This window comes from Cibotium barometz, chromosome 2, assembly GCF_041138505.1.
Source record: "Cibotium barometz isolate CiBa-2024 chromosome 2, ASM4113850v1, whole genome shotgun sequence".
NCBI classification, from domain to species: domain Eukaryota; kingdom Viridiplantae; phylum Streptophyta; class Polypodiopsida; order Cyatheales; family Cibotiaceae; genus Cibotium; species Cibotium barometz.
In genome coordinates, this window is record NC_141047.1 from 37830923 (window position 1) to 37842911 (window position 11989).

An 11989-nucleotide genomic window follows, 5' to 3' on the forward strand; every position below is an offset into this window, starting at 1 on the left:
GTAGAGTTTTTTTTGTAAACTTTCACAAACAATAAATACTAATCAAAACATATCTACACCAAATCTAAAATTTTCAAAAACCAAAATTGTAGAAGAAACCTCCATCCTTGCTTTTAAACGATTGACTTCTTATTGCAAACAATAATTAATCAAACAATAAATGCCAATCAAAAATATATATACACCGAATCTTTAAAAAAAAAACACAAAATTTCATCAATTTTTATATCCCATGATGAAAAGAAGCTTTGATTGAACAAAAAAATTAGCCCTCACAATGCCCTGCATTAGGCAAGACCAAAACGTCATATTAACCTCAAAACCCGTACTTTCCTAGAGTTCCTAAAGGGTAGGTAAATTGGGAGGGGTTTTCGGCCTCGTGTTTCAATGCTAAAGATGTATGATTAAGCTACATACACAATTTGCAAGCAACAAATGTAGCATATGTGGAATTATGTGTGGATTATATCTAACCGTCTAGGGGTTAAAGTATTGTGATCTATGCTTTGTGTCTTGTGAGCTATGCTTCGTGTCAGCTCTATGTACCCTTTGATGCATGCCATAGTCATGTTAGACTCAAATCTTGATATTTACATTTGTGAAACATGTATTTGGTGCACTTTTTGCTGCTAATCGGTCTACCCAAGGTTGCACCATTAGGAAGTGCCAACTCGACTTGTTGAGTGGTGCTTTCTTCTAAACATGCCACTCAACAACACGTTTGTTGAGTGGTGCTTCCTTCTAAACATGCCACTCAACACATTTGTTGAGTGGTGTTTCCTTCTAAACATGCCACTCAACACATTTGTTGAGTGGTGCTTGCTTTTGAACATAACCTTATTGATACAAAGCAAGTTCATTTCTAGATCCTAGTTACAGAAGATTAATAATAGACTCATAATAGACCACTCCTCTTTTTAGATGATTTGAGAAGTGAAATCTCATGTCCACCCTCAATGTGTTGATCCTAGCTTGTAGAAAGTAGCTAATTTATATCCAAGGAGCATTCACATGTGATTTTCTTATACTGCTTGTTTGTGTTGTTTTCTTTCTCTTATGTATTTGCACAACCTTTGTAGCACCATTTTTTAAAATGATTCACGTTACAAGGAAAGTGAGGAGGGATTTCAATTCACCTCATTTTTTGCCTAATTAACTTGAACTTGGGTCATTTGTGAAGTATTTTTAGCCCACCAATTTTGAAAAGGAAGTTCACACGACGAGGCACAAAATGGAAGTGAGACTCATGTTTTACCCAAAGATTGTGTCATACATGACTTATGCATTTTCTCATACACGAATTAAGCATTAGCTTAGTCACAAAAAACTTTGCAAGTCACGTTAAAAAGATAGGGGGTTTTCCTAGTTTTTTGGCACTTAGCCTAAGTGGCAGTCGTCGTCGTTACCTCTTCTTCATCACGCAAGTTTTGCTTTTTCTTATAGCAATGTGTTTTAATGTGTCATATGAAATTAATGTGATTTACCACCAAGCGCGTAGCCCAGTTGTTAGGGTGTTTAAAGACCATGCAGGTTCAAACCCTGTTTGGTGGGGCCACTTGAGGTGGTGCTTTGTAAAGATGGGGGTTGTGTGTGTTGTAATTTCTAATTCTCCAAACTTAAATTAAAAAAAAAGAAATTAATGTGATTTGCTATGTAAGGTTCAAAAGTTGTTTTGATTTTTTTGGGTATCAAAAACATGGAGGTTATAAAAATGAAGGTTAGGGTCTTTATAAATGGGTGTTTACAGACTCAACAAATTTTTTTTCCCTTTCTTTTTTCTTGAAAGAATGAAGTTAAAATTAAAAGGGTTTTTTTTGCCTTTCTTTTTTCTTGTAAGGATGAAGTTAAAATTAAAAGGGATTTTTTTTTTGCCTTTCTTAAGTGGATGGGCCTTTTGCCCCCTTTTTCTCAAGATGTAAGGATCGTTAGCTGTGGACTACCCTTAGCACTATCTACCACGGGGTCTTAAAGACCCTTGTTAGTGAGATCAATGGATGGCATTGATTTAAATCACGACGCCTTTTTGGGTCGTCGGATGAAGTAGACTCAGCTCGATAACCTTGGCCCAATAAACTATGCTTAGTAAACTGGAAAAATTCCATCTTAGTTTTACTTTGTAGTTTATTTCCTAGTTTACTTTGTAGCTTATTAAGCGGGCATAGTTTACTTCCTAGTTTACTCGGCAAATCATACTTTACATCATGGGGTGAGGGTGAATTTGGGTTTGGGACTTAGAAAATTTTGGAACAAGATGTTATGTGCAAAAGAAGATTTGAACTCTAGACCTTGGGTCACACATGGAAACATCTTACCTCTACACTATATCTTCAAGCAATGGAGAGCATGTGGTTTCAAGCCATTATCGTGTGCTATTTTCTGGCGTTACGAAGTTTACTGGGCTGAGTTTACTTTGAAGATGGATGGTAAAGATTTGTGCGTGCAATCTTCAGTGCACAGTGGTCGTGGATCTCACCCGACAAGGGTCTTTAAGACCCCATGGTCTATGGTGGCGGGGTTGAACTAGTGTCACTAAAACAAATACTAAATACTCTTGAAAGAATAATCCATAATCCATAAATTATTTTTTATAAAAGACTAGAACTATATTAGAAAATGAGAAAGATACATAAAGCTTAATAGAGGAAGAAGAAGCTTAACTTCAACACTTGGATATTCAGAACTTAGAAGATTTCATTCTTCTATAAAATAAATGGATTAATGGATCAAATTATGAGAGGAGGTTGCGAGTTACTATAGTGATTATTACTACTATTTAATGAGGGGGGATGTTTGGATTTGGCAGGTGGGTGAATATGCTCGGTGAAGAGGTCAAGGCTACTACTATTTTTGATGGAGAGTTCGAAATTCGAATAACAAAGGGAAGAAGACGAGAGACAGACGAAGGGGCCTGTATCGCTCTACCGCAAGAGGTGGGTCTCTCCTGTCTCTTTTTTTCCTTGCTTTCTTTTTTGAACGTTTCTTGCTTTTCTGGGAGGACTGTCAAAGTCTGAGCACCCCCTCGTCCCTCCCCCCCCCGCTTTCTAAACTGGGTCTTCCCTCTCCGCCTTGTGGGCTCTTCTTAAGTCTTTCCATCTCTGCAACTTCCCTATAGTACCCTTCTTCTCTCCACAGACCACTCGTCTGTAGCCCGCTAGGGTTTTTTTTTTTGAGCGTTTCTGCTTTCACTTCCTTCCCTGCAAGTACCAACCTTTTTGGAGTTTGCTGCTCTGCACACCCTTCCTCTCCTCTTACCTCACTTCAGGGTCTGCAGCCCTGCTGCTCCCGTTTTTCCCCTGCCCACAGGTTATGTCGGGTTTTGGAATGCAATTTTGCAGCAATGCAGGTCTTGACACATCTTTTGGAAGCCCCAGTCTCACCTCTGAATAGCAATTTGGGGCTTCGTCCTCTCTTGCAAGCGGTTTTAGGCTTTGCATTTCAACTTCCCTGTTCTTTGCTGATTCCATCTCTTGCCTCCTTCTCCAACAAGCAAAATTACGTATTCTGACTCCATTTTAGGGTTTAATGGGAGCAGCCTAGGGGTTTCTTTGTTTTCCGTTCCTCCCACAACAAGCTAAGGCCGTAAGCGTTACATCGCCTGCTGCAAACAAATACAATTCAGCCTCACATTACTTGTCTGCACGTGCTTATGCGCTTCATTGGTTTCCTCTCTGATGTTAATTAGGGTTTCAACCTGACCTCGACGAGTCCCCAAAGAAAAAAGATGGTGTAGCCTCCTTGTGTGTGGAGCCGTGTCATCTTCTTCAGACACATCGACAAGTACGGTTGTGCAGACCCAGTTCTTCTGATTGAAAATGCTTGACCTGCCATTTTGTTTCGGCGAGTATGGTGTCCAAGTGGCCGACTCGTTCGCCTGCGGGAGTGTGAGGACAACAGAGAATGTGGTGACATGCTTGTACCGCATCAGCATTGGAGGTATGTCTCCCTTGGTCACAGTGACATGGTGCAAAACCCTAGTGGGGCTAGGGTTATCTCTGAATGTGCAGGATATGGCATGTGAGAGCAGCAGCACATGCAACGTTGACATGAAGCCATGGCTGTTTGGAAAGAAGAAAGGAAGCAAGACAATAGAAGTTGGGAGTAACACCAAAGTGGATGTGGTTTGGGACCTCTCAGGGGCCAAATATGCATCTGGTCCTGAACCCATTGAGGGTTTCTTCTTTGCCCTTGTCCATGACCATGAAATTGTCCTCTTGCTGGGGGACATGGCACAGGCGGCATACAGTAAAACACAGGCCGAATCACTATCTGCAGAAACGACCATAATTTCGAGAAGAGAGCACATTTTTGGCAGAAGGTTTTACTCCACAAAAGCCCAATTTGGGGAGAATGGCCGTACCCACGACATACTCATAGAGTGCAATACAGGAGGTAGAGAACCCAGGCTTTCTGTTAGAGTGGATAAACAGCTTGTGGTTCAAGTCAAGAGACTCATGTGGAAATTTAGAGGGAATCAGACCATACTAGTTGATGGGTTTCCTGTAGAGTTGTTCTGGGATGTTCATAACTGGCTATTCAGCCCTAGTGACGGCCATGCTGTCTTCATGTTCCAAACAAGCATGGCCACAGACAAGTCATGGTCCAGCTTGGCTTCCAGCACATCTCTCTTCCATTGGCACCAGACATCTAGTTCATCTTCTTCCATCAAAGATGCAGAGAGCTCCGGGTTCTCCTTGTTACTTTATGCTTGGAAGAGTGAGTAAGATGAAGAAACCTCGCCAAATCCACTCTTTACTTTGTGTGCTTTGTTCCATTTGTGCTTCTTTGCTTATGGAGGCCAGTGGAGCAAAGCAGCTATGGCATACATATTATCGTTGCTTGGTGGCTAATAATGACCCGCACTCATGGCTTGTGCTTGGATTTCCAATGTGTCGCGTGCTCGGCCTTATTGGGTTGTTTTCTTAAGGGTTCTACATGTGGATCTGCAATGGGATCGGTTCACTTCATGAGTAGCAGCACATACAGTACAGCTCCTGTAGCGAAGACAAAAGTTTTGATGTCTTGATATGCCATAGGATTAAGCTTGACCATTTGCAATGTTTTCAAGAGTGCCTTGAAGCAATTGCAAAGCAGGCTTGGCATCTAAGAAGTGCATGCCTGCCATGTAAAGTTTTTCTTTCCCTAATCTACGAGCTTGTAATAACATAGATATATGTGGTTTGAAAATGAAAATATATATTCCCTTTTTACGTTGCTACTTGTATACGTTGTATTTGTTCAAGACTGTTTTTTCAGTTAGAAAACCTGGTGTACAGTCTAGCCGGGAAGCATGTTGATGAATGCTAAGCATGCTATCTTTACCAACTTACGGGAAGTGTGTTGTACGTAATCACAATTGCAGGTTTCAATGAAGCTTTTCTTGTTTACTGTCCAATGAGGGGCCGCAGCTGAACCATTCTGTGTTTCTTTCTATCTGGATTGAGCTATGGGTCCTATCATTTTACAATCTTCTGATGGTTGGCGCTCAGGCCATGGCAGGAATAGCGTGGTCAAATCGAAGTGTGGGCTCTGATGCAAAGACCTCACACAATCAAAGAGATGAGAGCTTTAACCCACTTTGCCCACCAATGGTCGAGTGGTGGCGGTGGCGTGAATCGTGATAATGTGTGAATGAGAGCAAGATTGTGTTAGGCTTGGATGAGACGGTAAGGGTGAACCGTGAGCCATAGGCTTGGATGGCATGGGTTGAAAGATAAAATGCATGATTTCGGGTTTGGTGAAATATAGCAATCGCGACTCTATGATAGCCCTCACGACTCTATCAGTCTCAGCAGCTGGTGTGGGAAGGTTAACCTTAAAGGTAGAAGGACAAATTTTCTTTTTTTTGGATCTTTGTGCTCGCGTGCGTCTTGTTTTTCATACTGTCGTCAACAGCCAGCAGGGTTTGAACCCAGCACCTCATGCATGGGACTTCAACAACCTTATCCTTCATTTGCGAGGCATTTTTTCCCATCGTTATACTACAATACCCTATCCAAATTGGAAATTTTTATCATACTTACACTTAATCACTCAAATTAAAGCATGCCAACATTTAATCACTCAAATTTAGACATGTGATATTCGATACTAAGGAATTCAAGTATAAGGAGAGTTATTTCCAATCAATTTCTATCCTTTTGACTTAAACACATCAAATATGTGATCATGATTCACATTTTCAAGCTTCTCTTCCAATAGATAAGAACATGAACATGAGCATAAAGCATATCTAAGGTTTTCAAGCCAACGCAAGACCTATCATGACTCTTTATTTGGTTTTTTTTTTTTGTAGAATCTTCCTGTACACATGACAATAGTAGTAGGTATAACAAGAATAATTTTCCATAGCTTTTAATTTCAAGAAACATTTGTCTCCATTCTATCTCACATTGGACCCAAGAGTTAAATATACCATTTGTAGAACAAGACCCGACTAATATAGGCACAAAATGTGTAATTTCTCCTTTGCATAGCTCTTTATCCACCATAGCTCTTTATCCACCAATGAAGTTGACCATCAATTATTTCACATAATAGATCAAAAAATTGCCTTCAATATGATTTTTTTGTTTGGATATTTTTTTGGGTGAGAAGAGCTTTGTTACATTAAACAAACTGCAATCAGTAAATCTTTCATCAAAACTTAATAGAATAAATCCTTTGCCAAGGCCATACACCCTCCCATGTCTCCTTGTTGAGTACTATTTCGAAGACTTTCATTCTTTGAGAACATATGTGGTTCTCAAGCCTTCCTTTTCTTTGCATTCTAGTAGCCCATCTTGTGATCTCTTTAAAACATCCTTAAGATATGTTGAATTATGACCAAGTACACTTCCCAAATACCTTTCTTTCAACAAGTCAATAATCACGTTCACGTCTCTTCCAATTGTTGTAATATTTACAAATTCTTTTTGAAATTGGAAGTATTTTTTAAAATTTACTTCTTTTAATACATCAATCAAAAAGTGAAGTAAAAATTGAACTTGAAATGTTACCCTTTGTGCATACAATATCTCATTCTTTTGTTTCCAAAATGGGAGAAGTGTAGACATTATTTTTACAAATCAATTCATCACCTTTCCTCTTGAAAGCCATCTAATGCCATGGATCTGCAAAACTTGATAATGTTTCATATCAAATGCATCATAAATATCAATTCTTCTTTTCATAGGGTAGACTCTTCTAACCACTCTCACCCTATTTGTAAACTTATAAAGCTTGATACACGAACTCCACAAAGTTTTCACATGCATTTTTGTAAGAATACACAACAGTGAAAGCTTGACCAACACAATACAAAGCGTTGAATTGTAGAAAGAAGTGGAGAGTAAACAATATTATTGCTTGCAAAAAACTCGATATTACTTCTTACAAAGAAGAGTAGAGTAAACAATATTACTGCTTGTAAAGAAGTGAAGGGTAAATAATATTACTGCTTGTAAAAACAATATTACTGCTTATAAAGAAGTAGAGAGTAAACAATATTACTACTTATAAAAAACTTGATATTACAAGCTGATGGCTTAGCTTTGATGGCGATCTAGACAGACTCTGGATGGAGGATGTCTTGGTTACAATTGTGCTTGAACACAACAAACTAGATGATTATGGAGCTCCACAAATCCTCCCATATATAGTACCCCATATGGTAGGTCGATCATCGGATCCTATCCACCACGACCACATGTATTTGTCAACAGGATATATGTACTATGTAGTATGAACTACGAACTCCCTAATACAACTTGGTTTGCTGTCCCATTGCCCACATAATGCGGTCACTTAGTCTGCATAAGCATGCATCCTACTTGGCTCAAGCCAAGTCTACATAAGCCCGTCTCCTAACCATCTGGCCACACTTGGCCACCATCCAGTCTAAATTGGGAACTACCTGGTGCCTGGGCGCTCACCACAATGGCTTCTCCTCATAAAGGGAGCCTTAGCATTGAGCAAATTCTTTTCCAACACCCCCCTCAATATCACTCCCAAAGGCCTCAAATGTAGGCGGCGCAGCTCAAACAGTGAAAACACAGCAGTTTTTGATCATTTTGCCTACGAGGAGATCGATTTCTCATTGGGTACTTGATATCTTCCACAATTTCTTTAGCAATTGGATGCTTTACACTTTGGAGAAGAGGGCTATGTGATTTTTTTGGTCAATGATGCTTAATTGAGCTGGGAATGAGCTGATTAAAACAGGCTGTCCACTGGTTGCAGAGAAAAAGAGCATTTTAATTGAGCAATTAATCTTTGGTGTTATACAATTGGACAAATTCCTCTTACATGGAGTTGATGGACATTAATGCTAAGCTAATGAATGCCTGGTTGCTTAATTTGGACAAATACTGGTTTTTTTGGTTTTTCCAAAAACAGAGAAAGGGGTTTTCAAAAATTGATATGTACACATGTCAGATGGTGTTGATACTCAACATTGAGGTTGATTAGGTGTCAATGCAAGTTGCCCACCATTACATTGTGATTTGGAGCCTTGGAAGGCGTGTCAAAGCAAGGTATCCCGGACTGCGTGAGACAGTTCATCTTGGATGATTACAGGTTGATTTTCTACATCAAATTTGGAGTTTGTTGGCTACCTTGGAGTATCTGGAACATTCATTGGAGTGTGGTTGAGCTGAGGAAGGCTCATTTACAGATTTGAAGTTGTGCGGAAGGTGCACATTGAGAATCCCAAAGATGCATGGGATACTTTGGTTAAGATGTTTGATACAGATACGAGTGCTCGCAAGTCTCAGTTACGACAGTAGATACATAATGTGAAAAGGAATAAAAGGAGCATACATGATTATGTGCAAGAAATCAAGAAGTTTGCAGATGCATTGGCCACAATAAATGCCCCCATGCCTGATGATGATTTGGTGGATATTACCTTGCATGGTCTTGGGGGCAAGGAATACAAATCATTTGATACATCTATCTCAGTGAGGAGTACAGGTTTACTCGACTTCGATGAGTTGGTTTCCCTCTTGCTGGTTGAGGAAATCAAACTCAGTGATTCATTTTTGGATGCATCTACTAGCCATGATGATGGCAGAAATCAGGCTTTCTACTCGCAGAGAGGCTTTAGAGGCAGGGGAAGATTTGCATCACGTGGACGTGGTGGCAATGGTCGTGGATGGCAGGACAGGCCTCCACAACAAAATTTTCAGCCTTCATATGGTGCTCGAGGTGGTCGTGGATATGCACCTCAGAGAGGCAGAGGTAACCCCCATGGTCGAGGACGTTGGCAAGGCCAACAAAATTCTATGCAAGATGTGGAATGCCATTATTGTGGCAAATTTGGACATATAGCGAGAGATTGTTTCCACAAACAGAATGATTTGCGAGGGGGTAGAGCACAACGTGGTGGTCATTATGGTGGAAATTATGCACAACATGGTGGAAACTATGCATCAAGCAGTAATGATGGAACTGCAAATCATTTGTTTGCCATGAAGCATGTTGTGGGTTCTATGACGACAAATGCTGAGAATGATGACACATGGTATATGGACTCAGGAGCATCAAACCATATGACATGTCATGGTGAATGGTTTGAGCATATGAAGCCTATGGATGTAAAAGGCTATGTGGAAACAGGTGATGATACCCAGCATGTCATTACACATGTTGGAAGTGTACCATTGGTCATGCACAATGGTCAAACAAAGTCCATGTCTGATGTATTGTACGTGCCTTCTATCACAAAGAGCTTGGCCTCAGTTGGTCAAATGGTGGAACAGGGATTACAGGTTCGGTTCAACGAGCATGGATGCTTTGTTGAAGATTTCAAACATGGATGTAGAGTGATTGCTAAAGGCAAGAAAGAAGGCAGATTGTTTAAGCTGGATGCTGGAATTCCTGAGCTAAAATCAGCCATGTTCTCCAAAAGTAAAAATGTGGTACAGGACATTGATATGTGGCATAAGAGGATTGGACATGTCAATATACAGAGATTAAAGAACATGCAAACAAGAGGTATTGTCAATGGATTGCCTAGGTTCAAATATGATGGACATATGCATGTTTGTGAAGCCTGTTGGTTTGGAAAGTAGGCAAGGTTGAGGTTTCCTAGAGAAGGAAATATGAGTAACAGGCCACTTGAGATCGTACATAGTGATGTATGGGGTCCTGCACAAAACCCATCTATCAAAGGCAGTCTATACTATGTGACATTCATTGATGACTTTAGCAGGATGACATGGATATAGTTTCTCAAAGAGAAGAGTGAAGTGTTGGAAAAATTCATGGATTTCAAAGCTTTTGCAGAAAAGCAATATGGCTGTTGGATTAAATGTTTGAGAACAGATGGAGGTGGTGAATACACCTCAAAAGCTTTTGAGCATTTCTTGAGGAAGCATGGAATAAGAAGACAATTGACTTGCAGGTATACACCTCAGCAGAATGGTGTGGCTGAGAGAAAGAATAGAGTCATATGTGAAGTGGCAAGGGTGATGCTTAATGAAAAGAGCATGCCAGATTACTATTGGGCAGAAGCATGTGCTACTGCAGTGTATATATTGAACAAAACACCTACAGCAGCCATTCATGGAAGCACGCCAGAGATGCGGCTTACAGGTTACAGGCCAGATATTGGACACCTCAAAGTTTTTGGATGCATAGCTTATGTACATGTGCCTGATGAAAGAAGAAGGAAGTTGGATCCTAAGGCAGAGAAATGTGTATTTGTTGGATATGCACAGGATCGAAAGGCATACAAATGTTATAATCCTCAAACTAGGCAAGTTGTCATCTCACGAGATGTTGTGTTTGATGAGCTTGCTAGTTGGTACAAAGCAAAAGATGAAGGTGTCATTGAGTCATTTGAGGCTGATGTACCTGTGAACTTGCCACCACAAGCAAGTTCTAGTTCTACTACTATGTCTGGGCCAGCAGCAGAAGCTGAGAGTAGCAGTGTACGTCCATGGTCAGGACGTTTGAGGCATGAGAGTGTGAGCACTGGGAGTAGTGCTATGGATAAAGGCAAAAAGAAAGTCGAAGGAATTGGAATCACAGGTTGTTATGAGTCATCTAGTTCAGAGAGTTTGGATGAGGAGCTTGGCATACCTGTTTTACGCACACCTGGTGCAGGACAGATATGTGCCACCACATGCTAGAGTTACAGGTGTACAGAGTGACCCGCATGCATTGCGGAGATCCCAGAGAGTCAGATTTCCTGTTGACAGATTGACATATAGAGATTTTGCTATGCACTATGCATATATGACATCTATGGTGAAGCATGTGGAACCTACATGCTATACAGAGGCTATTGGAGAGCATGTATGGGAGAAAGCAATGGATGTTGAGATGGACGCATTGGTCCATAATGATACATGGGATTTGGTTGCATTACCAAAGGACAATTAACAATTTTCCAAATTTAGCAAAATGGGGTCAAACTTGGTAAGGAGGTAGCCCTAGGTATCCATAGCACATAGCAGAAGTTAGAAATAAATTTGGATACATGGTGTGCCTATAGGAGCCAAACATGGAGGCTCTTGAAGCCCCCTGGAATTGCACCTTCCCACACAGGGTCAACTTCGACATGCTATAACGTTTGTTCCCAAACTCCGACTAGGGTGTTCAAGTAGTCAAAAGTTATCTATAGAAAACAAGGAATCCAAATTTGCAACAACCATGTAGAAGTAGATTCTCTGTCAAAAGTTATTGTAGTTCAGGGAGCTACAACTTTCCAAAGGGCTTTTACAAATTTCCCCCTGACCCTATCTATAACCCCTTTCAATAAGTTTTTCCTTTTGATAAATGTAAGCCTAGAGATGATATAAATGAGCAAAAACATGCATAAGTGAAGGTCTAGGTATCCATAGCACATAGCAGAAGTTAGAAATAAATTTGGATACATGGTGTGCCTATAGGAGCCAAACATGGAGGCTCTTGAAGCCCCCTGGAATTGCACCTTCCCACACAGGGTCAACTTCGACATGCTATAACGTTTGTTCCCAAACTCCGACTAGGGTGTTCAAGTAGTCAA

At 40.4% G+C, this 11989-nt stretch overlaps 1 protein-coding gene across 1 annotated transcript; it reads left to right on the top strand.

The window, feature by feature from the left end:
* The first annotated feature begins 2795 nt into the window (after positions 1-2795).
* On the top strand, positions 2796-5190 carry LOC147641024 (uncharacterized). Its single transcript, XM_086817425.1, has 2 exons — positions 2796-2930; positions 3683-5190. The coding sequence occupies exon 2, from the start codon at positions 3813-3815 to the stop codon at positions 4719-4721; it is 909 nt and encodes a 302-aa protein (XP_086673551.1). The 5' UTR covers positions 2796-2930; positions 3683-3812; the 3' UTR covers positions 4722-5190.
* Positions 5191-11989: the final 6799 nt, after the last annotated feature.

Coding starts and splice junctions, on each gene's coding strand:
- LOC147641024 (XM_086817425.1), top strand. CDS start 3,813: ATGCTTGACCTGCCATTTTGTTTCGGCGAGTATGGTGTCCAAGTGGCC.